The sequence below is a fragment of the Aythya ferina genome (assembly GCF_964211825.1).
Source record: "Aythya ferina genome assembly, chromosome: 9".
Lineage (NCBI taxonomy): Eukaryota > Metazoa > Chordata > Aves > Anseriformes > Anatidae > Aythya > Aythya ferina.
In genome coordinates this window covers 11,265,252-11,292,833 of record NC_140305.1, presented here as the reverse complement: position 1 = coordinate 11,292,833, position 27,582 = coordinate 11,265,252, and the positions used below count along the sequence as shown (strand labels likewise).

The following is a 27,582-nucleotide window of genomic DNA, read 5'->3' as shown; positions in this document are numbered from 1 at the left end:
AACGACTATGTTGCAGAAGCAGTTTGGGAAGGCTGGGGAAGCTGAAAATTTTGACATACTGCTAGGAGATAAGTGTGACATTTGGCAGCATGAGGTATGGTTCATGCTGGATTCAGGGCTGAGTGCATTTGGCATGTAACCAGTGAGTGCCATAAGCAGAAAGAAAGTATTAGCTTCTTCATTGCTGTGTTAAGGATTGGGGTGTTTTGTGTTTTTTTTTCCTCACCCCATCTCTCAGCTTTTCCTCCCTCCCTGCTACCTCTTTCCTCAACATAGGTTTCTGGAAAGCTACTTGCCCACCTTCTTGCACAAGTCCTTTGTTGGTCTTTGTCAACTCAAAAAGCGGAGACAACCAGGGAGTAAAATTTCTACGAAGATTCAAACAGCTACTGAATCCAGCCCAGGTCTTTGACCTCATGAATGGAGGACCTCACCTTGGGTAAGCAACTGTTCTATAGAGGCATGTTTTCCTTGTAAATACCAGAAAAGCACAAAGGATTTATTTGATTATAAGGTCATCCTCAGATGTAACAAGGAGCCTATTTCTCTGAGAAGACTGGGCATATGCAAAGTTTGGAGGGGTTTTCCCCTCCCTGTGTTTGGTATTATTGATTAGTTAAAACAAAACATGTTATTGAAGAAAGTTATTATATCCATTCATCAGTAACAGCAGAACAGCTTGAGGGATTTTGGGGAAATTCCAGAAACACTCCCCTGGAAGAAGACCAAGCATGGAAATTTTGAATCCAGAAGTAAACTGACAACAGACTTGTAACAGGCATCCTAATATACTGTTAACGAGTGTTAACTTGAGTTAAATCGAGTGAACAATCGGGTATCACAGATAGCAAATGAATATTGTCAAAATGAGATTTATTCAGAAGGAACTTAACCTGGTAAGTTTGTGAAACATCCATTCCTTAAAGATTTTATGGTGATGTTGGAAAAACATCTCTTATGAATGCTTTCACTAAAGTTGTTTATGCCCTGGGATCTAGGTGACATTTCAGGCTTGTTTACCAGATTTCACTAGAAAATCTATTGATTAAGGAAAAAAAAAAGAGAGAGCAAGCAACCTGTGGAATAAATTCCTTTACTGTTTCTGCAACTCTGTTTAAAACAAATAAACAACAAGAAAGGTCCCCAGTTTGCTTCTTCTAAACATTTCTGTTGCAACAAATTTGAGTGACTTTCTCAGGAATTAGTACTTCTTATAAATAAGAGCCAACACAAGATGAACCTCTATCATATTTTGATATGATTGACTCAAAGTCTATTACTGCAACCTACAGGTGCAGGGTGCTAAATTTGGGGAGTGGGTGAGTGACCACTAGGATCTGCTGGGAACTATAGCTGGAACCGTAAAAAGCTGTTTGTTGCCACAGTGCATTGCAAAAGACTGGCCTTTAAAACTGTAGCATGCTATCCAAGGGATGTGCTTGGCTGATAAATAATTTACAGAAAACTTTTAAAATTAAATATTTTCCTTCTTCCTCACCCCAGTTGGACTGATTGTAGAGAAGTATTTTGCCTTTAAGCAGGAGTGAAGAGAAGGAATCAATTACTTTCTCAGGCTGTCATGCACACTAATCAAAGAGCTGCTCTTTTCTCTTTTAAAAAGCAAGTGATAGTACAGGGTAAAGAGCACTTCTTAATAATTTATTCTAAACTTGTGCCAGTCAAACAGTACCGTAAGATGTTGTCATATCTGATAGCTGTTTTTCATGTGTCAGTAATGGTTGAAGAAATAAGGATTTTCATGTACTACAGCAAATCCTCTTTAGGTAATAATAAATACATATATTTACTCAACAAATAAATAAAAGCATGCAGTAGTTCTGGAGGATGTTCACTAAGAAACATAGTTTCAAACAGCAAGGAGAGGTTGTTTTTACATTTAATACTCTGGAATGAGTGAATAAGAGAAATTCACACTTGTATTGCTGGAGAGTTGTTTGCCTGCCTACGGGCCAGAGAAGACACCAGAGCAGTGGTTTATGTTGCTTTCCCAGGAGGAGGACTGAAATTTTGAGGCTTTATATCCTCTTACAGTTGTCTGCTTACTGAATGACTGCATAAAGTTCCCACTCTTCAAACCTTGCTTTAATTGGCGTGGCCTTAGTGTGGAGGCAGTGACATCAGAGCACTCCAAATAGCGACAAATAACTAGTGTTAGGCTGAACACAGCAAATCTGCAAAAAGGAATTAATTCAATGGATAATCAGCTATCACATGCTTGTTTCCTCTTCTGTTCAGACAAAAGTGCCTTGCTTTAGAAGGAGAGTGTGTCTGGGATGTGTATCTGTGGTGAATAGCCATTGTAAATTGCTTAGCTGTATTTATAATTCCTTATTTATAACTATTTGAATTCATTTGTAATCTGACAGTGGCCTGTATTCATTACAAAATCAGAGTCTAAGCAAATCCGACATGTTTATAGCCTAGATTGGAATTGTTTATTGTTCCTTTCTGTAACAGCTGATTGCTCTTCTCCTTTGATTTTTTTTCTTTCCTTTCTCTGTAGTTTACGCTTATTCCAGAAATTTGACACTTTCCGGATTCTAGTTTGCGGTGGGGATGGAAGTGTTGGCTGGGTTCTCTCCGAAATTGATAGTCTCAATCTTCACAAGCAGGTACCTGCCCAATGAGCTTGGTTGGATGTAAGAAAGAAGGAAAAACAACAGGGGTTGAAGAGGACTTTCTTTGATCAGATCATACAGATGTAGTTTGCCCCAGGATTGAAACTGCTGAAAGCTTACCACAATAGTGTTCTTGCAATAATTTTCTGCAGGAAGCAGCACTGCTTATCTATTCCTATCTACAGGGTTCCTCTCCAACTCCCTTGTACAAGATCCAGTTTTTAGAGTAGTTGAGTTACTCCTGCTCTGTTGCCACTAGGGACTTAAACTTGGAAATGGCTGCAATTAGAACCAGCGTTTCAACAAGGGTAGCAATCCTCATCTATCCCCTGTAATTCTCATGATGTTTCTGTGTCCTTGGATAGCTGGAAACTTCATTGGAATAGACATAACTCGCAAGGTTTAATTTGTTTCCATTTTGTCTTGTAGAGGGCTATGCTAATTTTACAGAAAAGGCAATAGCACCACCTGATGGTTAAATGAGTGTGTCTGCAGAATGGAGTATCTTAGCAAGGTTCTCTGGGTGACAGCTGTAATGCACTCCTCTCTCAAGTAACAACCTAAAAGCAGAGGGAACCTGTCTTTACTTGCGTGCTGTTCTGGCTGTTTTCCCCATCCAGTTGCTTTTCCCCTCTCCCAGGGTCTACCTAGTTCTCAACCACTGCTCTGTGTTAGGAATCACTCATGTTACTTTTGACTGTTAGTGGTTTGCGTTTTCCTATTTGAATATCAATTTTGTTTTCCTTTTCTCTGCTGCAGTGCCAGCTGGGAGTGCTGCCGTTGGGAACAGGGAATGACCTTGCTCGTGTGTTAGGCTGGGGGTCTGCTTGTGATGATGACACCCAGCTCCCCCAGATCCTGGAGAAGCTGGAGAGGGCGAGTACCAAAATGTTGGACAGGTGGGTAATCAATACTGAATTGCATGAAAACATCATTTTGGGAGTGCTTGATTCTGGTCTTCTGTTGGGCTTCTTTATAATTCCAGTTATGATTTTTTTTCTGATAATCTTCTGTCACCTTTTGTCAAAAAAGATAGTCTCGCTTTCTATGTCACTGCTGCAGAATAGTGATGGGTGAAATTGTCACTCTGTCTGACATCCAGTGTCATCTCTTGTTTTCCAGAGTTCTCAACAATTGAATCTGACAGTCTCACAGTTGTGATGTTTTAAACTATTTTTTCTTGATAAATTTGGAGCAATTTATCTCAAGTTTGGCTAATAAATGAAAGCTGAATGCAGAAACAGAAATCTTTACCCCTAGTATTGATAAAGACTTTACATCTTTTTACATTTGAAAACATCCCTTTACTTTAGATTTGTATTTTGGCATTCTGGTATGTTGAATCAAATTATGACCATAGGATTTCTGTGAGAGAGGTAAGAAGGACGAAGAATATGCTTATGCTGTAGGATATGTGTTCATAGTGTTATCCCTCCTTCTGCCTCGCTTCAGCCCCTCTGCAGTTTCAGTGCATCCCTATGGCTTCTTTACATCATTCGTTCCCCTAACAAAGTGCTTTGTTCTGCTTGAGATTCTGACCTGTTTGGATAAAGGAAGAAATCATCTGCCTTGTAGTGACAGCTATGATGCCTCCTTTTCAACAGGTGGAGCATCATGGTATATGAAACCAAACTCCCACGCCAGGCCTCCACTTCCACGGTCACTGAAGATTTCAGTGAGGATTCTGAGGTACTTTGCAAGATGCAGAGGGGACAGGGAACTGGGAGCAACAGCCTCAGAATGGACGGGATAGGAGACAGTGGCTGAGTTCAAATGGAGCAGGCCTTAGTTATGACTTGGGGGTAGTAGGAACTACAAAGATCCTGGGCCTTTAAATTAATGAAGTGTTATAGGGAAGGATGGAGGCTGGGATACCAGAGTCAACAGCTGTAATGGGGGATGAGGAGAAGATGCTTTGGAACGGGAAGAGAGAGGAAATGATTGACTTTATTCTGCTGTCATGACAGGATGTTGTTGAAATTGTGGAAAGCTGAATAGCAGTTAAAGGAAATGTAAAAAGCTCAGTGTTTAAATCCACAGTTGATCAGAGACTTGTAAGAACTGCACTGCTGATTTCTAGGTGCAGAATTAGCTTCTTCATCAAATTCTGGTCTTCAGTGGGTAAATGAGCCCTGAGCCACAGAACGTTGCCAGGGCAAAAAGAAGCTATAGAAGGATAGGTACTCTCTGGGGAGCCAGAGACATGCAGCAGTTGTTTTACTGCTGGGAAGCAGCACCCCAGTGGCTTGTTTCTGACTGTCACCAGGTGCAGAAGATTCTCTTCTATGAAGACTCTGTGGCTGCTCATTTGTCCAAAATTTTGACTTCTGACCAACATTCAGTGGTCATCTCCTCAGCCAAGTGAGTACTTTAAAAATTGCTCTAAGTGAAAGTTGCACTGTGAAAATCCTGAGATGATCCTTGCATGATTTTGTTTTCCTTACCTTCTTTGTCTAGGGTACTTTGTGAGACAGTGAAAGATTTTGTGGCTCGAGTAGGGAAGGCTTATGAGAAGGCAACAGAAAGCTCAGAGGAATCAGAGGTCATGGCCAGAAAGGTAAAATTGGAAAAAATGTATAGCTTTCTACTTCTGAAGCGGAAAACTTTGTTTTCAGGGAAATAGGATAATGGCACACCAGCAGGCATTAAAAGCTTGAGCTAGCTAAGTTTACTGTTAGTTCTGGCTAAAACTTCTTCTTTGCCTTGTAGTGCTCTGTCCTAAAGGAAAAGCTGGACTCACTGTTGAAGACGCTGAATGATGAATCTCAAGCATCTTCATCTCTGCCAAATCCTCCTCCCACCATTGCAGAGGAAACCGAAGATGGTGATGGGTCAGGCAGTGCTTGTGATTCTTCTAGTGACCGGTCAGTGGGCTCATCGTGTACTGCACGGCCCCAGATATTTCGCCCCCGGGAGCAGCTCATGTTGAGAGCCAACAGCTTGAAAAAAGCCATTCGTCAGATTATAGAGCATGCAGAAAAAGGTAATGTGTTAGGTGTCCTATTTGTGGCTTATTGTGAGCTCTTGAGAAATATAAATTCCCCATATTCCAGAGGGGAGTAGGGTTCTTTATTACAGCTATTATTACAGCTTTCCTGAGCTAGAGAAACTGCCCAGTAAGCCTGGCTGCCTAGTTCCATGTCTGCCAAGCCCACCTGTATGAAACATTGCTTGGTAGATGAACCTGAAGTTCAAGGCATGTTCTCTCGCGTAGGGCTGGTTTAGGAAGTTACTGCCCTCCCACGCTCTATTCGTTTGAGTTTCCTGTCTGTCTCCACCCATACCGCAATTGTGTCACTGCAACTGTTTGTGTTGCTTTGGTGTAAAACAGATCTGAAAATACTTGGGAAGAAAATATTTTAAGTATTTTAACTTGGATTGTTTCAGCAATCTCTTTGTAGTACAGCCCAGTAAAACAGTGCAGTGGTACAACTGCAAGGGCAATGAACTGTAGCACAGAGGCAAGAGAAAGCAGGAACTTCTTAAATGAGCTTTGTTACTGGGAAAACATTATAATATGAAATTTATATGAAATTCATGTTATAATATGAAATACCTTGATGCAAATCAATCCCATTTCTATGTTAAATTCCAGGACAGGTGACCCTCTTCTCCCATCTTGGCCCTTATCTCTCCCCAGCCATTCACCCCTGTAGCTCAAAATTTCATTTTCTTCGAAAGGCGCCAGTGTCACAGGTGTTAGTCAGAAACTCAGTGATGATAAGCTTAGACCAAAGGAAGTATTCAATAGCTTATTACCAGAGATAAAAGCATTGAAGTTGCATGGGTGATGTCCATCCACACCTAAATGTGCACTATGAAGAACAAGTAAGCAGTAAGTTGTAGATCATTGTAATATCACTTGGATTTCCAGCACGGCAATATTGTATGCAACCTACCCTGAAGGTGAAGTTCTGTGAAGTGACAGAAGTTGAGCAGACAGCCTGCTTCTGGTGAAGTAGAGGTCCTGACTTCATTGCTGCCCCACTTTGCTGCTGCTTATCTTCTGCTGATTTGATGCTTTTTGGAGTTCTTTTGGAGCCCAGCCAGGTTGCTTAGTTCAGCAATAAGAGTTTTACTTTTCTGCCAGGCTAGTGGGTTGGATTTCCTTGTGGATAGTTTTGCTGAACTGCAGAGTCAGCACAAAGAAGGGGAAGAGAGCGTGAAAGAAGGGGAGGAGGCTTGTCACCCTTCAGAAGCAGTGAGCTGGTAAATCAGTTGCACTCTGAGGGCTTGCTGGGGAGGACTGCTGTTTACATAGAAAGGAAGTTTTGATTTCTTTAGGCAACATGCTAGCATTTAATTCCTGCCAGCTCCTGGGCAAACTCCACTTACTCCAGTTGTTCGACTTATCCAAACTGTTTTTCTTCTTCCGAAGTATGTAATTTGATTATTTTGTTTGTTTATTTTATTTTGTTTTTCACTAACTACTGTTTTCTTCCTCCTGATGAAATGTGTCCAAGTGTCCTTTTCAAGTGACATATCCTATTGTCCTAGCGCAGATCGAGCAAACAAAATTCAGTTTAATCTATCATTTATTGTCCTTCTGGTTAGAATTTCTGGAAGTCGTGGAAAGCCCAACTAAAAGGCTTAAAGTTTAAGTCAGGCACTTCTACTTTGAACCTCACTGCTGAAGATCTCAGCAGAGAGAATAGAAGGCTAAACCATCCCAGTTCCAAAAGCCCTTCAGAGCAGGGTTTAGGTGAGACAAACAATATAGGAAAGCTTTCCTATATTCCTATTCTTTCATTTAAAGAGTCAGGACCTTTAGAGTCTCGTTCTGTTGTTATTTTTGTCAGTGGGAGGTGTTTCTTGATGGAAAAGTTGTGAAGTAATCGCCTACTTTCTCTCTCTTTACAGCCGTAGATGAACAAAATGCCCAGACTCAGGAGCAGGAAGGCTTCCTCCTTAGTCTCTCAGCTTCTGAAGAGGGCAAGGAGCTAAGGAATGAGGATAAAATCTCCCTACAGTCATCACACAGCAGCAGCTATGGAGTGTCCAAAGTGAGGAACCAACGGAAAGGTACTCTGGGACTGCCACCATGCAGATCTTGCATGTAACAGTGTTACACTGTTCCGAGTCCTGTTTTTCTCTCGTTTTTGCATGATTGCTCTAAACCTCAGATGCTACTCTTTGCACAATTCTGTGTGCAACCCCATGCATCATACACACTATCATAGATTCATAGAATATCCCAAGTTATAAGGGACCCACAAGGATCATCAAGTTCAACTCCTGGCACTACAAAGGTCTACCCCAAACTTCAGACCATGTGACTAAGAGCACAGTCCAAACACTGCTTAAATTCTGACAGGCTTGGTGCAGTGACTACGTTCCCGGGGAGTCTGTTCCAGTGCGCAACCACCCTCTCAATGAATAACCTCTTCCTGATGTGCAGCCTGAACCTCCCCTGTCACAGCTTGACACCATTCCCTCGAGTCCTATCACTGGTCACTAGAGAGAACAGCTCAGGGCCTGCCCCTCCGCTCCCTCTCGTGAGGAAGCTGTAGGCCGTGATGAGGTCTCCCCTCAGCCTCCTCTTCTCCAGGCTGAACAGGCCCAGTGCCCTCAGCTGCTCCTCATACGTCTTCCACTCTAGGCCTTTCACCATCTTTGTAGCCCTTCTTTGGACATTCTCCAACATTTTCATGTCCTTTTTGTACTGTGATGCCCAGAACTGCACACAGTTTCAATACATTTTAGATGGCTGCTGATTTGTGGTCTTAGCATATAGCAACTAGCATTCAGGTATTTATTTTTTTTAATTTAGCAGTAATCTTCATTCTCTTGGCTTTCGATGCTTGGACAAAGATGATCTTGAGCATTTTTCACGTCATCTACCTGATGACATTTCTCTGTAAGCCACTGCCAGCTTTTGCAGATGACAGAGAACAGAAGCCAGCTTGGTTTAATAACTGTGTTACGTGAGTAATTTGTTAGAGATCCCCAGTCATTCCAAGTATATTTGGAACCTAGCGAGTATGGATTGGGAGCCAACTACCCTGTCTGTTGTGCTGCTGTCACCAGCTTTTTCTTATCTCCATTTCTAATATTTGCAGAGTCATATTTCTATGCCTCCAATCTGTGAGGTTTTCCGGCTGCACATATGCCACATCTATGTCTGTTACTGACTTGTTCTGTCAGCTGTTTGTTTTACAGTGGCTAGAGTGTTTTGCTGTTGAGTGATTCGTAGCCCAGCCTTGCTGCTTGGGCTGTGCTGTTATGTGCTGGCCTGAATCACGTCATGTTTGTCAATAGCCATGTTTGTGTTGTGTTTTACAGCATCCAAGTCTCCTTGTGAAAGACAAATAAACAAAGGAAGTTTGTCGCTGGGCAGCTCTGCATCTCTTCCTCCCCAGACAGGAAACCGGGACAACTTGCCAATGCTGAACACAAAAATCCTCTATCCAAGTGAGTGTAATACCCACCACTTCCCATTTTTGCAGCAAAATGTAGTATGGGTGACAACAGCACAGGTTTAACTCTCTGTATGAAAACACCAAATTGTTCTGCCTGATGTTCTTTTGCTGGGTCCACTTGGAGAGAAATCGCTTTGTAGATAACTTCCTACTAGAGTTGAACAGTGGAGACTTGAAGGAATTAGTAATAGTTATCAATTTGCAGCTGAGAAAACCTAAACACAGATTTTTATTAACACAGTGCAGTAACAGAATTTAGATATCGATTACAAAGATCTTCTGAGCTCAGAGGGACCTTGAGAATGCTGGTAGGGTGCCAGGTGGCTGAGAGAGGTTTCTGAAGAGTGGCAGCCATGGACGGGGAGCAGCAGTCCCCTTATGTGAAAGCTGAAGTCACTGGATAATACACAGACCCAGCATATATGCACAATTCCCACCTCACGCATCTTGTGTTGCAGCTTCTCTGCATCATTGCAGTGCTGTCCTTCTACCTCTTCCCCCAATTTACTTGTTCAAACTATTTCTTCTGGAAGCAGGTCATTTCCTTTTTCTCTGAAAAAGCTCATATTTCTGTATTGCCAGCAGGATTTAGAATTTTAGAAGCAGGAGGTGGTAATTCTTGAGTGACTTGGAGAATAATTTCAGTCCTCCTCCTTTCCCTCTGCTCCTTGAAGCAAGGATGTTGCATGTCCCACCCTGGAGCACATAGCTACTGCAGTGAATACACTCCTATTTCCCACACGTGGGGTTTTGGGAGTGGAAGAAAGCACTATTGCTAGTTGCTTTCCACAGTGAGTGACTGGAGTTAATATATTCTGAGATTCAAATTACGTTTTCTGTTTATTATTATCACAGTCTTCCCCACTGTCAATTTTCCTACAGATATCCGTGCCGGCATGTCTGGGTCTTTGCCTGGGAGCTCTGTCATCAGCCGATTGTTGATCCATGCTGATCCCTTCAACTCTGAGCCTGAAAATCTGTGAGTATGCTCAGGATGTTGAATGGAGTGGGTCTTTCCAAATGAACCCCAGCATTGTGCTGTGAGAACTAGATTAGTTTAGAGAGCTAAATAACTGGCTGCAGCAACCTAGAGTTATGTAAACGAATTCATATGCTGATGCCAGTGAGGATCAACTTATGTAGTTAGACATAGAGTGACATATCAGACTCATAGAAGAAGAGTTTTAGGTTTTAGGTGAGAGAATGAAATTCAGACCAGTCTTCTCCCACCACTCAGGGATGACTCCAGTCTCCAGTGAGTATGCAGTAACTTGTGGGGGAATTAGCACCATTCCAGCACAGAGGCCAAAGAAAGCTCATGGGCAGGCCACACTGTGGGAGACAAGTGGGAGATGTGATGTGAATGCTTTCTCAAGCTGTTTCTGCTAAACTGTTTAACAGTAAAAAATCAGTTGGTACACGCTTAAATATTTTTTCCTAATCTCAGTGCCCCTGAGATTCAATAGTGGACGCTTTTGAGCTTATTTGACAAGCTGTCTGTAAGTAACACCTAACATATACATGCTTCAGCAATTAGCATTGCTAAGGTTTCCTGAGTCCTTTTACACAACCCCAGTGACCAGGAGCATAGCTTTTTGTAAATCAAGTGTAGACTTCAGTGTATGTTTTGGTGGCAAGGGGAGAATTCCTCTACAGATCTTCTGGCTATGGTTAGAGGCTGCAGGCCAGGGACCCTGCTCAACAGCAACTTTTAAGGTATTCCTTGTGGGTTTTAGGCAGCTCCCAGCAGTGTTTATCTGATGTGTTGGCATACAGCCATCTTGTTCTTCACGTTTTTATACAAGGTAGCCAAACATTTTTTTTTGTTTGACAGTGAATGTTACACAGAGAAGTGTGTCATGAATAATTACTTTGGAATTGGACTGGATGCGAAGATTTCTTTGGATTTCAACAACAAACGTGATGAGCACCCGGAGAAGTGCAGGTGGGTTTTTCATGGACTGACCTTTGGCCAGAAGTGATCACTTCTGACCACTTTATGTTTTAATGGATGCTTTTGAAGCCAGTTGTCTAAAAGTGTGCTGAATAATTACATCATCAGTCTTGTCTGCATCATCTTCCTTCAGGGTTTAAAATCATGATGAAGGGGATAAGTTACTGATTCATTACTGATTTGTTATGCTGTTCTGGATAGTACAAGATCTTTGACTAGCTGCGTCAGTGTGGATCCAGTGCATTGGTTCTATTCACTTCATGATCTCACTCACAGGTTTTTCTCCTGGACTTGCTGTTTGGCTCAGAAACAATCACATCTCAGTGCCACAGAGGCTGATTTTGGCTTTGATCCTAACTTAATACAAACCACTGTATAAGTCACAGGCTTTGCACTTTTGCATATCTGGGCAAGTACAGGATGTTCTGTATAGCCTGGGACTGGTACATTCGCTATACTTATTTGAGCTAATACCACAAAACTTTGTGGATGCCCTGGTGTATGAAACTGACCAGTTCTGTGCTGGGGAATCTGTACGTGTCTGGTAATGTGTGTTACTCAGTCATCCTCAATTCCTACCTGTTGTTTTTTTTTTTTTTTCAAGAAGAATATTTTCCTAGCATAATCTATGACTGTTTTGAGTGCTTGACCCTTTTGGAAGCAAGACACATTTGTATTTTAGCATGTAGGAAGTACTGTTTCAAACTATATAGGTTATTTCACCTCTAAGTGAACAGCTAAGTGCCAGTCCTGACCTTTTCTCTTTTGTTTTGCGCCCTTAGAAGTCGTACTAAAAACATGATGTGGTACGGAGTATTGGGGACCAAGGAGCTGCTGCACAGAACATATAAAAACCTGGAGCAGAAAGTGTTGTTGGAGGTGAGGAACTAGCACATCCATCTGTTGCTAAAACTGCGGTACCTAATTGTATCTCCTTCGGACACTTGGATTTCGGCAGGGTGATTCTCAGGGCATTTCCTTTGCCCACTTGCTGTGTCTCACCTTGAGCTAGCTAAAAGGAGTTTTCTTGGTTCTGGAAGATAACTCGTATTCTCAGCCAATAAAGGAAGTTTCATCCTGTTGCAAAGTAGTAGCCATCCCCAACAGGTATTCAGCATAGATAGGATTGTTACCTTACACCGATGACAAAGCTGGGAGGAGTGGCTGACATGCCAGAAGGCTGTGCTGCCATTCAGCGAGACCTGGACTGGCTGGGGAGCTGGGCAGGAAGAAACCAAATGAGGTTTAACAAGAGCAAGTGTAGAGTCCTGCACCTGGGAAGGAACAACCGCTTGTATCAGTACAGGCTGAGGGACTGTACAGGCTGGAGAGGGTGGATGACAAGTTGGCCATGAGCCAGCAGTGTGCCCTGGTGGCCAAGTCCAATGGGATCCTGGCATGCATTAAAAGGAGCGTGGCCAGCAGGTCAAGGGAGGTGATTTCTCCCCCTCTACTCTGCCCTGGTCAGGCCTCACCTCGAGTACTGTGTCCAGTTCTGGGCTCCCCGGTACAAAACAGACAGGGATCTGCTGGAAAGAGTCCAGCAGAGGGCCACAAAGATGATCCGGGGCCTGGAGCATCTCCCCTGTGAGGAGAGGCTGAGAGACCTGGGTCTGTTCAGCCTGGAGAAGAGAAGACTGAGGGGGGATCTTATCAATGTTTGTAAATACATGACGTGTGGGAGACAGAGGGATTTGGCCAACCTCTTTTCAGCGGTTTGTGGGGACAGGACAAGGGGCAATGGCCACAAAACGGATCACAGGCAGTTCCGCACCAACATGTGGAAGAACTTCTTCATGGTGAGGGTGACAGAGCACTGGGACAGGCTGCCCAGGGAGGTTGTGGAGTCTCTGGAGATATTCAAGACCCATCTGGACGCCTACCTGTGCAACCTCCTGTAGGGAACCTGCTTTGGCAGGGGGGATGGACTCGATGATCTCTGGAGGTCCCTTCCAACACCTACAGTTCTGTGATTCTGTGAGTCTGTCATTCCTGTTTGGGGATGAGAAACAAGTCTCTCTAAAACCTGTGTCTACCAGAGGAGAGGTGATTCATGAGACATGAATGATTACGTTCTTCTACTCTGATAGGCAGAGAATCATAGAATGGCTTGGGTTGGAAGGGACCTTAAAGGTCATCTAGTTCCTACCCCCCTGCCATGGGCAAGGACATCACCCACTAAATTGGGTTGCTACCCACAGAATCAGAATAAACCTGAACTGTTCCCAGTCCCAGAGCATCTGCTGTGGTTGGAGGCGTTCTCTACTGTTGTGCTGAGAGTAGTGATACCTTTTTTTCTGTACAGTGTGATGGGAGGCCAATCCCTTTGCCCAGTCTCCAGGGAATTGCCGTACTCAACATTCCCAGCTATGCAGGAGGCACCAACTTCTGGGGGGGAACCAAGGAAGATGATGTGAGTATTTCCTAAGACAGTCCAAGAAACATTTTAATTTAGTGTTGCTTCTGGAGTCATAGCCCCTGACTGTCCCATAGTGCTTGGAAGAAGACAACAAGGAGCCTGTCTGCATGTACTTTCTCTTTGAGGTGGATAGGATACTGAAAGGCCGATCTTCAGCAGCTATGCGCCCAAGCAATCCGTGGCAATTCAGAAAGAAACCGGATGCTGTCCAGGGCATTTAGGCTTCCAGGAAATGTGTTAAATTGGCCTTCTCCCCTCATGCTGCCTGAGGAGTAAAGCCCCTTAAAGGCAAAGGCAGTTAGATCCACTCACAAACATCGTATTATTTGAAATGAAAGAGTAAGTGCCTACTCTTATAAGAAGAATCATTCCCTTGTGACTACAGTCTTGGTATTGGAATTATTCTTTAGCTGCCATTGGAAGCACAGCTGGAATATTGAGGCTCTTTTTTCTCTTTCCTGTGTCACTGCAAATCTTCACCTTCTAGTCTCATTGGTAATTCTGTACAGATTAAGCACCAATTGTGCACCAGTGGGGAAAAGGAAACCTCCCTATCAGAGCTGTATGTGAGCTGAATTCTCTCTCCCTTGTATTTGACTAGACATTTACAGCCCCTTCCTTTGATGACAAGATTTTGGAGGTGGTAGCCGTGTTTGGTAGCATGCAGATGGCAGTGTCACGAGTGATAAACCTACAGCATCACCGGATTGCACAGGTATCAGCTGCCTTTGTGAGCTCTGCTTGCCTCCCCCATCTCCAGTGCGTGATGTTTTTGCCAGTTTCAGTCTGTAAAGCCCTCCTTTCTTCTCTGTTTTGTCCATGGAAAGAACACCCACCAAAGCTGAAAAGGTGTGTGTTCAGGGGCAATTTGTGCATGGAATTGTTTGCTAGTATTCATTGTGGGAGGAGAAAGATTAGCAATTCAAATACAGATTAATCCAAAGACATAGCAAATAATGCTTGTACAGTACTTGGGGAAATGTTTTGGAAAGAAAGAACATGTCTTGTGCTTTTGAAAAAAACAGCATTTTAGAGCTGTAATGCAATCACTTCTTGCAGTGCCGGACTGTGAAAATAGCAATCCTGGGAGAAGAGGGAGTTCCTGTACAAGTGGATGGAGAAGCCTGGATCCAGCCTCCAGGTTACATTTGGATTGTTCACAAGAACAGGGCACAGACCCTGACCCGAGACAGGGTAAGAGCAGCCTTGAATACACTGTACTCATGCTTTTGATGTTACATATTCCTGGCCACATATGAATCATTATCTTGGTGGATGTAGGAATTATGTTTTGCTACACATTATAAAACCCCCTTCAAAGAACATGGCTAAACTAATTGAGAAATCAAATAAGTAAGGTTTTTGCAAGCTTATTTTACATCCTTTTCTAGGTGCCTTGTGACACAACATTTCTTAACATACTTGCATGCTGTTTTTCCTACAGGATGCCTGACTCACTGAGTGCTGTGGAATGTCTAGATTCAGCTGTTCAATATCTTAATTTCTCATTATTGTTCAGTATGTGGCTTATACCTCGCTGACCAGGACAAGCAGTGTCTCATGCCTCGTTCATCAGTCTGTGTCTGTCTGACCTCCTAACTCTCAAATATACCTGATAAGTACCAGCATATAAGGAAGTGTCCTTGCCATTTTAATGTATTACTGAATGGTGGGAAGTTAAAGGAAAGGATAAAGGTATTGCTGTGGTACAGACAGGCTTATAGTCCTCCCCCAGCTCTGTAATTTTATGTGGATAAACAGTTTGTTTGATAGATACTCTTAAAAATTCCCAGAATAATATGCCTTTACCCAGTTTCCAGAGCAAACTGAAGTCCTCTGCAAAGGACTCACGGGCTGAATAACAAGAAATGAGACAGCAACCAAGAGGAAAGAAGGAAAAGCAGCCAGATACAGATTGGAGACATTCCCTGGTGGGAAGTTACAAGTATGATAGTGTGGAAAGAAAGCAAAAGTGGGACTACAGAGCTCCCGTCATGGTAGGACAGGGAAATACCCAAGACCTCTTGAGCTGGGAGAGAACACTGGGTATCGGTGTGGATGGTGGGGAGAGGAGGAGAAGGGAATAGCAAGCAGAGTCTTCCCTGGAGAGATGGAAAGCTTCTGTAATGTCACACTGAGAGCTCGGAGGGGAGTGGGATGAGATAGCACAGAGTCAGGTGGAACAGGATTCCTGCTGTAAAGGTGGGAGAGAGAAAAGGAGGGGCTGCCTTCGTGTGGGGACAGTGGGAAAGGAGAGTGAAGCACAGAAGGCAGACAGGACACACAAGTCCCTAGTGAGCATGTTGTGCATGAGTGTGTTGGACCATGGCTGTGATTGTGCTGCCCCACTCCTCCCTGCCTGCAAACCAGGTTCTGCTGCATGGAACTGCCACTGAGGAGCAAGTTGCAAGTTTGCAGAGCAGCATTCAGCTCTCATGTTGACCATGGGCTTAACCCTAATTCTCCTGCTGCCCTTGAGGTCATCATTGCACACCCTTTCCTTCACAGAGCCAGTCTGTCCTAAGCAGTAGATGAAGTGGGGTCCTCTTTTCAAGTTGGTGACCCTGTACCTTTGGTAACATTTTTCAAATGTGATTTGGGATATTTGGTTTCCTAAGCAGAAGATGGAAAAACTCAGATTCCCTCATGGCCTCCTCTGGAGCACTGAAGAGTCATCAGCAAGGCTGAGATCAGCAGATAGCTTGTACAGAGCTGGAGGAGCTTGTTTTTGTCCTATAAGAGAAGCAGTAGGGTAAAGGAGTACTTTACCACAGGTCTTCACGGGTATTTGCAGGTGCAGGGAAATGAAGAGTCTTCAGATTGTTGGGTTGTCCCCATGGCAGTTGTGTTCCAGTAGACACTGGATCTCCTCTCCAGACATCTACCTCCTCTCCCTCTAGTCCTGTGCCCCTTACCTATTCTGTAGTCATCTCATTTGAATTCCCAGGACCAGGATCCATGACTACTATTTTATTTCCCTTTCCCCCACCCATCACACTCAATCTCCTTTCATTTTCTGGCTCCCCAGATGCTGATTTTTTTTCCCTGTGAATGCTGCGCACCCCTGATCATTATCCTCCTCTTCTCTGAATTCTGCTTCCTGTTTTGGCCTTCCCGTCCCGTAGTGCCTTCTCTCATCTAATCTTTTCTCTTCCCATTTCTTGCGCTCAATTCATCTCTCCTTACCCTGAGGCTCTACATGTCAGTTTTCATTCTCACCATATCCAATTTTGACCCTTCTGCATTGGATGTGTTTTTTTTTTTCTGAAGCACTGGCTGATGGCAGCAAGAGGATCAGTAAGAGTGCAAGCGGGACAGGTTCTGCCTCAGAGTTCGGCTGCTAGTACACCAATCACTGGGGAAGCCCAGTTTACTTCCAGATAAGGAGGAGTCTTGAACATTTTTAATTTCCAGCTCCAAGATGTCACTTGAAGAGATGTGCACTTATACTGCTGCTCCCTCCTTCCCACAAAGCTTGTTGAATCGGATGGGTTGTTACTGAATAACGAAAGGCACTTCCTTAGGCATACATGTCAAAATTCTGGTTTCTGGTTCAAGATATAGGGACAATATAGGTACTCAAAGAAAAGGCTGCCACTACTAGGAAATTGGTGGATTTTTCTGTCTGGTCCTCAGAAGTGGCCTAATGATTTTGACTAAAATAAGGCTTAAGTAAAAATTAAACCAAGGCAAACACGTGGCATAGAAAATTTCAACCCAAATAGCTAAAGTTAGCAAAGTTACAAGCAGCTGAACAACTGGGTCCTCCAAAGTGTTTTACAGTCACTGGCACTTAGAGCCTCGTTTTTATAGGAGATACATAAGGTATCTTATAGTTTGCTTGCTGTGGTTTTAGGCATTTGAGAGCACCCTGAAGTCCTGGGAGGACAAACAGAAATGTGAGTTGTCACGACCCTCCTCTTTCTCACTGCAACCAGAGATCATGTCGGAAGAAGAATCCACCCAGATCAACCAATTTGGTCAAGCTGCAGGTGCTCTGATCCACAGGTGGGTCTCAATTTGCTTTTAGTGAATAGGGCCCTCCTTTGGTGCCCAAAGGTCTTGTCTGACACCCTGTTTCTGGAGACTCTGTTCACTCTTCTCTTGGGCAGTGCCGGTCCATGTCACTGGGTACATTCTCTCATTATGCACTGTCCCGGCTGCATGAGGACTGAAGTTGTATAAACTGTCATAGGTCATCCTGAACAAAATGTATCACTTGCACAAGCAAACACAGATCATTTAAACTTGAAACAACCCAATGGCTTTGAATGTCAGTGATTGTTATCAGAAGTGAAACACAAGTCCTCTTTAAGAGCTCAGTTGACAAGCTGGGTTCTTGTAACCATGATGCCCAGCAGAGAGTTCTGTAAGAAGTCACTTTATGCTCATCTGCTCATCCTTTACTTTGGACATTCAGCTGCTTGGTCTGGGCCTCTGAGGGAAAATGCCCAGAGTCTCATCAGTGAAGTGTTAATGAAACTGCAGTGTGTGCAGCTGCCTTTCACATCACTATGGTCATATTAAAATGTCTGGATCATATTTCAAACTGATCCCAACTCGTGTGCAGAATTGAATATGCATCTGGAGTTGTGCATGTGAAATCTGCCTTGCTTTGCATATGCATGCTCACTGTAGCAGGGAAAATAGCCCTGCTTTGCCAGAGCCTGTACCTCTCCCATGCTTTATCCCTGCTCCTGTCAGTCAGATGGGTATTAAAGGAGATACCCAGTCAGAAAAGATCTCTGCTTTGAGCACATGCTGATGCAATCTAATTCTCTCTTTAGCATTCGGGAAATAGCCCAATCCTATCAGGACATGGAACAGGAGCTTGCCCATGCTGTCAATGCCAGCTCCAAGTCTATGGACAAAGTCTACGCTAAATCCAAGTCTACAGAGGTACTTCACTCACTTGGCATCTTCTTTTTGTCCTTGTTCCATAGCTCTTGGTCTCCCTTTCTGATTGACCAAAAGTAGGGCTTGCTTCTCTAAGACTTCTTCCTTTGACTGCTCAGACCTCTGCATTTCCAGGCTTAATTTGCGCATGAATTGCTTCCCCGCAGGGCCTGAACTGCAGCCTTGTTGTAGAGATGGTGAATAATGTCAAAGCCCTGCATAATGAGACAGAGCTGCTGCTGGCGGGCAAGATGGCGCTGGTAAGAAGCACAAAGCAGGAGTAAAGCAGCCTCTCTCTTTTTCTCATCTCATACTGTGGCCTTGGCGAGCAACGTTTTGCTGGTCTTTGTCTTCTTTGTAACAAGTCAGTGAAAATGACTCCCAGGATGAAAATGACTTGCAAATGAATTCCATCCAGGAATTAGGGTGGTGTTGTTCCATTAGTATGATGAGCAGTCAGGCTAGTTTGCTCCAAGTCTGGAGCTCCGAAAAGATACAAATTATGAACTTGGTGATGTCCGGGCAGGGTGACTGCTGTGTGCTTCCTTTTAAAAGGAGGAACTGCGCTGTTTAGCAAGGAATTTCAAGACAAAAGGCATGACTACACATTCCACCATATGGCTTTTAACTCTGCTTTGCTTCCGTTTCTGATCCAGCAATTAGATCCTCCCCAGAAGGAGCAGCTCCAAGCAGCCCTGGCAGACATGGACCTCCAGCTGAGGAAACTGGCAGACATCCCTTGGCTGTGGCAGCTTATGGAGCCCTGTGATGAGGAGGTGAGGAGGACCAAGGCTGTATTTCCCTAGCTATTCTCCTTTTCACTAGTTTGTTGTGTGCCTTTCTGTGAATGTAGAGGTGATAGGAGAAAAGATCATTAAGAAGGAAACTTGACTCCCTAAGGCTTAGAGAAAGTAATTTCCTGCAATGTCCATTGACTGACATGGGATCAACTTTCTCTGTTTCCTTCTCTGTCTTGGTCAGAATGAATTTAGAGTTTTTTTTCCTCTTTTACAGAGCTGTGGACCTGAGTTTGACTTTACTTGTTGCAGGGGGACCTATGAATGTTTTCCTGATTTTCTCTTTTTGTTCCTGTAGAACCAGATGCTGGATTATTCTAAACGCAGCCGCAGTGGCAAATTCCGTCTGGTGACCAAGTTTAAAAAGGAGAAGAACAACAAAAATAAGGAGACTCATAGTAGCATGGGATTGCCGGGTACCAAGTCTGCTCATTCATTGTCTGTCTCTGTCACGCTAGTGTGGTCGCAACCCTACCAATTCTCTGTTTCCTCTCATGTTCTCTCCCTCTTCTGTTTCACTTGCATCTTATCTGCCTTTTCTTTGAGTATAATGTCTTTTTCACATGGCAAAGTAGTTTATTGTTCTGTCTGAGTCATGATCCCCCAGTACTCAGCAGGTTTTCCTGAGCAGAAAAAGGAGGTACCCTCTGAAGAATTCTGCCTACGTCTGGCCATTTTCTGGGGCATTTTAGAGGGTGCTTAGTGCAGTGAATTTGAGTATTTTGGCATTTTAGGTATCAAAATGACTGTGGGGCCCAAGTCCGCATAACTCCCGTCTTTTCACTGCTGATTCTCTGTGATATGGTTAATGATGTTTCTGTCATTGATTTACCTTCAGGCTTTAATCAAGTTTCATGTCTAAGGGGATCAGCATCACCACAGGTGCAACCCTGACCTTTAATCCTACTGATCAGTAGATAAAAACTGGCTGTGAATCATAAAATTGTCAGACACTTTCTCTCCAATTGGTTTAGTTGATTTTTGGTTTATATTGTGCTTATGAAGACCTTCTTCTTCTGAAATTCAGAAGTGCTATCTGTTCTGTGGGTTCCTGGGTCCTGTCCTCTGCCATGGACTTGTGGGTACAATCTCCTTCTGTCTGATGTGCTGGTGCTCATCCATTGCACCCCAGAATTTGGGAACTTTATTCTTCTCTTATTTAGAGGCTGTGCATGAAGGTGGAAGTCCAAGCCCTTCCTCTCTCCCTCAGATTTTAGGTAGAGAGGTTGCCACTTTGTTTGCAGACCACAAGTGTTCATACATAATAGCAAACTAACCTGTGGTTGACTCTTTTTTATACATTTTATGACTCTATTGCTTTGTAAGCAGAGGAATTTCAAGATTTTACTCATAAACATGGGGGTAAACTTTAAAAAGTTTATCCAATCCTGTCAAAACAAGCATGTGCTTCCTCCTGGCTTTAGTACAGCTATAGCCTCTGCTTAAGAGAATACCTCTGATCTTACTCTGCCCTACCTCCTTTGTTTGAGACTGGAGGTTGTGCTACCAGTCCTTGCCCTCTCTTTGGTTTGAGGCTGTGGTACTGCTTGCCCTCCTTCTCTGGCACTGAGTGCTGATGGTGTCCTCACCTCTCACTCTCTTCTGGGATTCTGGGTACTCAATGCACTCCTGCTTTTCCATCTCTAACAGTTCACCTCTGGGGAACGGAGGAGGTTGCGGCCTGGCTTGAGCATCTCAGTCTTTGTGAGTATAAGGATATCTTCATCCGGCATGACGTCCGGGGCTCTGAGCTCCTGCACCTCGAACGGAGGGACCTCAAGGTACTTTCATGATTGGCTCGTCAGAAATAGCCAGCTGCATTTGCATGACCTTCTGTGCTGAATGTGCTTGGAAACTGTCTGCCCACTGTTCATTCCAAATGCCTTGGCAAGATGAATGGGTTCATTGTGGCCTTGTTTTGTTTTCTCACCATTTCAGGTCACCTGATGTTTAGTAGCAGGGAGGTAGAACAGTTAGTTGAGAGACCAGCTGTCTAATTGTTCACAGCTTCCTGGAGAAGTCCACATGGATTACAGAAAGTGTTCTTGAGAGTCTTTGATTTTGATGATGGAATGGGATTTTCAACTTCTCAGCTTCTGTACCATCTTTGCAGAACATGCTGCGATTTGGAAAATTTGGGTCTTACTTTGTAGTCACTGGACTAAATAGATCGTTGCATATTTTTTTATTACAAGAAAAAATGGTCATGGTCTTTGATGACACTGCTAGATTGAGAGAACCTTTGAAATAATAAGCATGTTGTACAACTTTTTTCATCAGGAGATGCTTTCTCTGCAAAAGAAATTGAAAGTGATGGTTTTTTGCATGTGCAAAATAATTTTGTCATCATTATAGTGACTTGCATATAGCAGGCAAATATTTTGTCATAAAGTAGCGCATAGCATTCATTGAGTGACCCTTGGATCTTCATTTGTGATTTTAACCATCTTTCTGTTCTGAGTCTTGCTCTAATTTATGTAGCTGATTGCTCAGCATGCCATCCAGCTACAGCGTGTTTTGTTGCATGGCACTCAAGTGTTCAGACGTGTGTTTTGATGTGACCAGTGATCGGTTGGTTCTTCCTGCATGTGTTTGGCTACAAGCTTAGGTCCTTGAGATCTGTGTGCACTTTCTTTTCTCCTGCTTTGGCATTGACAGTCAAAGCAGTTTGCATTTCTGGCTAATGGTCTGCAGTTGTTTCTTTCCATTGCTCTGTTCCTGCTCTGTGACTGTTCCTTACCCTGTCATGCTCTGGTTGCTTTTTGACATGTGGTTTGGGGTTCCATATATAACCATCAAGTGTGTAATCTTTTTGGTTGGCTTTCTCCTCTCTGTAACTGGCTGACTAGTTTGTAACCACTGCTTGGTGACCCGGTGTTTTTCCCCCACTTTCTCTTAAGGTAAGGTTTTTTCTTGTTTTTCCAGGACCTGGGTGTGACCAAAGTGGGCCACATGAAGAGAATATTACACGGGATCAAGGAGCTGAGCCGGAATACTCCTGTCAGCGAGGTTTAGCCTCTGTTTTCACAGCCTGTGTCTACCATTCCCACTAACTGCACAGCAGTCACCTCACAGAGCAGATGTGCTCACAACTGTCTCTACTGAACAGCCAAACTGCAGCTGTTCAGAGCTCATATCAACCAAGCATGGTGCTACCTTTTTTCCTGTGGGGTACGGCTGCATACAGTCAAGAGGCACCTTACCTGCACTGAGGCAGAGCCTCCCAGAAGAGAACTCACTTGCTGTTTGAAGAACCATGTCCTCCAACGTGGGAAGTTCTGGTTCCAGTGATAGTGCAGGACTCCTGAAAATTGCAACACAGCTACCTTTACTGGATAACTTCATCACAGTACAATTATTCAGGGCAAAAGATATATTGGCCAGTCTTAGTTCAGGAGCATCTGACAGTCTTTTCAAACTGAAAACTTTCCTGCTCATCTGTATGTCATACCTGTATCTTAGAGCATTTCAGTGGGACGGAGCTTGTCCTTGTGTCTTACTAACCCATTTTTAACAAGCCTGTAGTTGCATGTGATTTGCATCAGAAATTCAAAGCCAGTATAGCCCTCCCCTTGCCAATGAACTCCCGGTGATTCTCACTCACGTATGCCTTGCAACAAACAATGCATGTGGTTAAAACAGCGTGGTCTTCCCCTGGGCCTGGCTCTCCTCTTTCAGCCAGTCACAGTGGTACAACGTTTTCAGGCATCACAAACTATTTTTTGGAAATTCCTGACGCTAATTAAAGACAAAATTCTCAAGAGCCAAAAGATTACAGGAAATCCGCTCTGGCTGCCTTCATCTTCAGGAGACCAAGTGAAGGGGAGAGGAACACTAACTAGCTTTTTGGGCCATGCAAGAAGTGTTATGTAATGAAGTAAGATATGGAACAAGTTGCTCCACTTTGACGTGGGGAGCAGCATGACTGGCAAGAGCCAGGAGTGGCTTGCTGTCCATTTGTTCCCACTGTTGTGGCCACAGAAAACAAAGCTCTTGCTTTTCTTCAGCTTGTAGTTGCAGACAACTATTTGTCACAAAAATTACAGTCTATTCATAGTACTTGCATCTTTTGACCTGTCTTGGTTCTAGCAGCTTTTCCACCTTGCTTCTTTCTCTGCCTTGCTCCTTCACCCCAAGATGGATACTAAAAGATTAGGGTGGCTCAGTCCTCCTGGGTTGTACCTCCATGAGAGCAATCGTCCTGTCAATCAGGGCTCCTGTAAGAGTCCTGAGATAAAGAGAATTGTTACAGAGTGGACAAGCATCGTAATGAAAACTGGAGTATGTTGGTAAATAGCCTTTGGTACCACCAACAGTGGAGCATGGAAAAATCAGTGCCTCTGAATCAGAGTTCCTAGACGGCCTTCAAATTTCCACTGTATTGCCTGACCCCAGTCAGGTGACTGTTAAAGCCCGAAGACCAGCATGCATAATTATATTGCCATGTTTATCACTGCAGAATGAATTTAGGAACATTCAGTGCTGTAAAGCTGGAGAGACAGCAGGAATTTTTAATTACTTTGTAATTTTGTATGGGTTTTCTTTTTTTTTTTTTTTTTTTTATTACAGTGGCAGTTGTCTGCCTATGGCTGCAGACAGAGAAATGGTTATATACACAGTGGCATGAAAGATAATTTCCTGAGGACATCTTTTTCTTTGTTGTTTCTAAGGATTTTATCAACCTGACCTCAACTCTGTAGTCACAACAACAATCAACCAAGCTATTTTATGTAAAGTCTTGTCTGTTTCAAAAGGTTGTGGGCTGATACCATGCTGGGCAAACTCCACTGCATTCTTTAAGGTTTCACCAAGGATTATTCTGACTCTCCCTATCTGTTTTTAACTCATTCAGCCACACTTCTCCTCTCAGCCTAGTGAGTTGACAGGGTTTGCTCATGAGAAGTTAGAAGACTAAACATGCTTCATCAAACTAGCAAAATTTCTGGTATAAATACTGTGGACTGAGCAAGAAATATGTTCAGTTTTGCTCTGAATTTTTCTTCTGTCTATACATCACCAGTTACTTCCCTGGCCATATCTTTTCTTTATCAGTACAAAACCCTGTTAATGTATTGAATTCCTGAGGCATCGGATGAGTAAGAATAGTTGACATAAAGTGGTTGGGACACTGAGCAGCATCTGCATGAGAATGAGGAGAAACCTTCACTAAGTAGAGCCCCAGGATGCATCCTTCCTCACTGGTGGCAGTGAGGTGCTGCCTGTCCCCAGGAGCACGCCTGGTCAGGATGTTCGTGTGTCTGCCCGGGAGAGCGCAGCAGGGCGCACAAGGCAGGTTGTGGCTCTGGAGAGGGGGTGAGATCTGTGCTTGCTCCTTTACCTGCTGAAGGAGTTGGTGTTGCTGTGAAGTTTCTCCAGGGAACCTCATGATTTAAGGTGTATAAACAGTATGCACTTGCCTTGTTGGCATAGTTTCTGGGGGATAGATTCTTGCCTCATTAGAAACAGCTCCTCTCTGCTTTTCCTGCTCAGAGTAACGGGAGTCCAAAGAGTTACTACGTTCAGGCTTGTTCCTTCATTTGTGCCATATCTGGAGAGGCCTGAAGGCCATTAGCCATGTGCTATGGGTGGTGATTCCTGCAGAGACCAATCTTCCTTTCTTTTACTTTTATATTCTGTCCTGTTGATAGGTTCAAATACTTTTCGTGTAGGTGCACACTTTATCAAAGCGTTCATAGCCAGTATATTCCTGTCTATTTCTTACTGAAGGCAGGGAAGGAGTTCTACCTTCTTTTAAGAGCTAGAAAATGGGATCCATATTTAACCTGAGTGCCTTTGAATATGTATTAAGGTTTATATCTAACAAAAAGTTGTAGCTCTACGTCTCACTGGGAAAAACGTAGATTGCGGTTACAGAGATTTTGTGAGCAGATTAGGATGATTTGTGTCAAAAATCAGTGAGAGCCATCTGCAAAGCAGGCAGTCAGGCTGAGCTTCTGGCTACGTTATTCCGAGTTCCTCTTCTAGCATCTGATCATTTTTCTGTGGGAGAGAAATTCGGGAAAGACGATTAGACAGTAGACATATCTGTTTTGCCAAAAACAAAAACAAAACAAAAAAAAGAGACTCTCCTGCGGTCTCAGGTAAAACACCAGCTTGAGAGAAGCTAGAACTGCACACATCATGTGTATGTTTAGTCTCCTAAAAGCGTTATTCTTGTGGAAGCTTTGTGCCACCCTCTGTTTATCAACCCTCCCTGTTGGCAGTGATTTGGAAGGAGCTGGGGCAGTGTCTGCGGTGAGCCAGGCGTATGGTTCCACGTGCTAGGATGAGTTTTCAGTACATTGTCTCACATTCTGGCACTGCCCTGGAAATCCACCCTGAATGGCAGGTTCTGGCGAATAGCGTGCCCTGTGTTAGGATGATTTGGGTCAGTGGGATTGCGTGCAGTGGAGACCAGAGGCTGCTTGGGCTCATGAAGGAGCTATCAGCAATGTCCTGCTCTGCCCGTAGGGAGGACTGTTAGGCTAACGCAGTTCTTCTGGTTTTGTGGGGGGGACCTTGCAGTGCCCAGAGCGTGTGTCCCCACAGCGGGAGCCTTGCAGCACAGCAGAGCTGTGGCTGGGGGGTGCCAGCCCTGCTGCAAGAGCCTCCAGCTCCTTCAGTGCCCATCCTGGGAACGTTTCTGCACCAAATCGTACGGAAAGCTGTGTTCGTTGTTTTAGTGTTATTTAAAAATGTGCATACTATCTATGTGATTTAAAAAGACTGTTTACACAAAATATTTTGTATCTTAAGATGTGTGTACTGTAAAAAAAAGAAAAAAAAAAAAAGGATGAAAAATGATGTTTTTCTACAACTGTCAGCAGTGACTGCATGTCTGTATCACCGTCCACCAACTGTTGTTCCTCAGGGGTCTCCGCGCCATTCCTGTGATCCTGTCAGAAGCATAGGGAAGCAAATGAATCCCTGTACAGTCTTGGGAAGAAGGTTTTGTGCCTTAAGAATGGGACCTGCTTCCCTCCTATTTATTGTGTTAATTTATACAGTTATTATCATGGAAATGTCTCTTGTATTTTTTTGTACATAGTTTACTGTTGATTGTTGTAAATAAGTTTTTCTTGTATATAAAGTAAACATGTTTCTGAGCTTCCAGTAAATATTCTGTTACTGATTTCATTGTGTGAGAAGGCTGCAATGCCCACTTGGTGGGAACCAGCTAATAAAAATCTGTGCTGTGATAAAATGGCTTTATCCTGAGTTGCATCAGAAGTTCAGAGCTGTTCCTTAGAGAGAAGTGAAATGGTAAATGCAGTATTTGTAGATTAATTTTGTGTTGGTGCAATTGGTGTGAGGTAGTTTTATGGAGTTAATTTTTTATTGGCTCTGTCTGCAGCAAACAAAAGAAGAGGTGTTTAAGACATGATGGGTCTGCAGCCACTCGTCCTGGTTGTAGTTCCACTGTCTGCAAACCCGCAGCTGGATGGGAAGCACTCCCAGAAACTCGGCGTGGCATTTGTCTGTCAGTTAGTCCTTCTGCTTTGGTGCTGGCAGGAGTGAGCAACCGAAATTCTCGTGTGCTCCTGGAGCTCTGGAGTCTGTGTGGGGTGACCACAGCTCCCTGATGGTGGTGCTGCAGTGCCCCGGTGAGAGGGGAGCAGTTGTTGCTCTACTCTGCTTGGGCCTCTGTGCTTTCAATTTATTGCAGGCAATAATGTACACCGTAACTGGAACAAGGGAAAAAATATTTACAAAAATGTGGGAGAAATTAATTTTATCATGAAATGTGGAAATTGACTGCCATAAAACGACACCTGTAAACTTGAAGCTAAAGGATTTGAAAGTGTTTGGCTGAGCAGTCCACGTATCTCGTTGTGATGGGCTTTCTTTTCCATCTGTACCGATTGATGTGTTTGTAAGATGTTGACAGAAAACATTAGACAGGTTGCTTTTAAACTGAGAGGATGGTCATAGAGTTTCACAGTGCTGTTGCAAAAGCAAATGGAAAGTAACAAGGTTGTGAATATTTTCTCTGTGTAAAAGACCTTGTACTGGACAGTTAAACTGAAGGATATACTTTGTCTTTTTGTGGAGGGAATAGTTTACGTGACACGAACATAAGAAATCATAGTGATGTTATATACTGTAGCAAGATGAAAATGGTAAAAATTCATCATTAAAATGTTAGCTCTAGTAATAAAGAGAAAAGAAAAATTACTGCATTTGCTCACACGCATGCTGGACCTGAGTGTGAGGCTCTGCATTAGGCACCACCGAAAACATGCAAAGAAAGAAGCAGCAGAGGGAGAAGGTATGTTTACTCCTCTGATGCAGGTAAATAATTTTGGTCTTTTTTTATTTAGGTGGCAGAAAGCAGTAGGAAGAAACTCTTTGCCCCACTCAGTGTGTCATTACTGGGTTAGCAGGGCTGCTGCTCAGGGCTGCGGTCCTCTTGGTTTGATTGATAGCAATCTAATGGAACTTGGGACGGTGGAATGGG

General features: G+C 43.6%; 1 protein-coding gene across 11 annotated transcripts in view; it reads left to right on the top strand.

Moving 5' to 3' along the window:
* Nucleotides 1-26,328, top strand: part of DGKD (diacylglycerol kinase delta) — a gene marked incomplete at its 5' end in the record, with an annotated part of 66,096 nt that extends 39,768 nt beyond the window's left edge. For 9 of the 11 annotated variants that reach the window (XM_084529931.1, XM_084529932.1, XM_084529935.1 and 6 more), the window contains 22 exons: nucleotides 277-439; nucleotides 2,525-2,633; nucleotides 3,399-3,538; nucleotides 4,244-4,328; nucleotides 4,906-5,000; nucleotides 5,097-5,196; nucleotides 5,349-5,622; nucleotides 7,500-7,661; nucleotides 8,922-9,050; nucleotides 9,941-10,037; nucleotides 10,893-11,003; nucleotides 11,795-11,891; nucleotides 13,318-13,425; nucleotides 14,033-14,146; nucleotides 14,491-14,625; nucleotides 17,288-17,439; nucleotides 18,219-18,330; nucleotides 18,495-18,587; nucleotides 18,984-19,103; nucleotides 19,423-19,540; nucleotides 20,775-20,905; nucleotides 22,050-26,328. In XM_084529931.1, the coding sequence (XP_084386057.1) occupies nucleotides 277-439; nucleotides 2,525-2,633; nucleotides 3,399-3,538; nucleotides 4,244-4,328; nucleotides 4,906-5,000; nucleotides 5,097-5,196; nucleotides 5,349-5,622; nucleotides 7,500-7,661; nucleotides 8,922-9,050; nucleotides 9,941-10,037; nucleotides 10,893-11,003; nucleotides 11,795-11,891; nucleotides 13,318-13,425; nucleotides 14,033-14,146; nucleotides 14,491-14,625; nucleotides 17,288-17,439; nucleotides 18,219-18,330; nucleotides 18,495-18,587; nucleotides 18,984-19,103; nucleotides 19,423-19,540; nucleotides 20,775-20,905; nucleotides 22,050-22,139 (2,735 nt within the window). In that variant the 3' untranslated portion in view covers nucleotides 22,140-26,328. Of the gene's footprint in view, nucleotides 1-276; nucleotides 440-2,524; nucleotides 2,634-3,398; nucleotides 3,539-4,243; nucleotides 4,329-4,905; nucleotides 5,001-5,096; nucleotides 5,197-5,348; nucleotides 5,623-7,499; nucleotides 7,662-8,921; nucleotides 9,051-9,940; nucleotides 10,038-10,892; nucleotides 11,004-11,794; nucleotides 11,892-13,317; nucleotides 13,426-14,032; nucleotides 14,147-14,490; nucleotides 14,626-17,287; nucleotides 17,440-18,218; nucleotides 18,331-18,494; nucleotides 18,588-18,983; nucleotides 19,104-19,422; nucleotides 19,541-20,774; nucleotides 20,906-22,049 lie in introns of those variants that run through there. The other 2 variants (XM_084529934.1, XR_014696100.1) reach the window with 2 other exon arrangements.
* Between the last annotated feature and the right edge of the window lie 1,254 nt (nucleotides 26,329-27,582).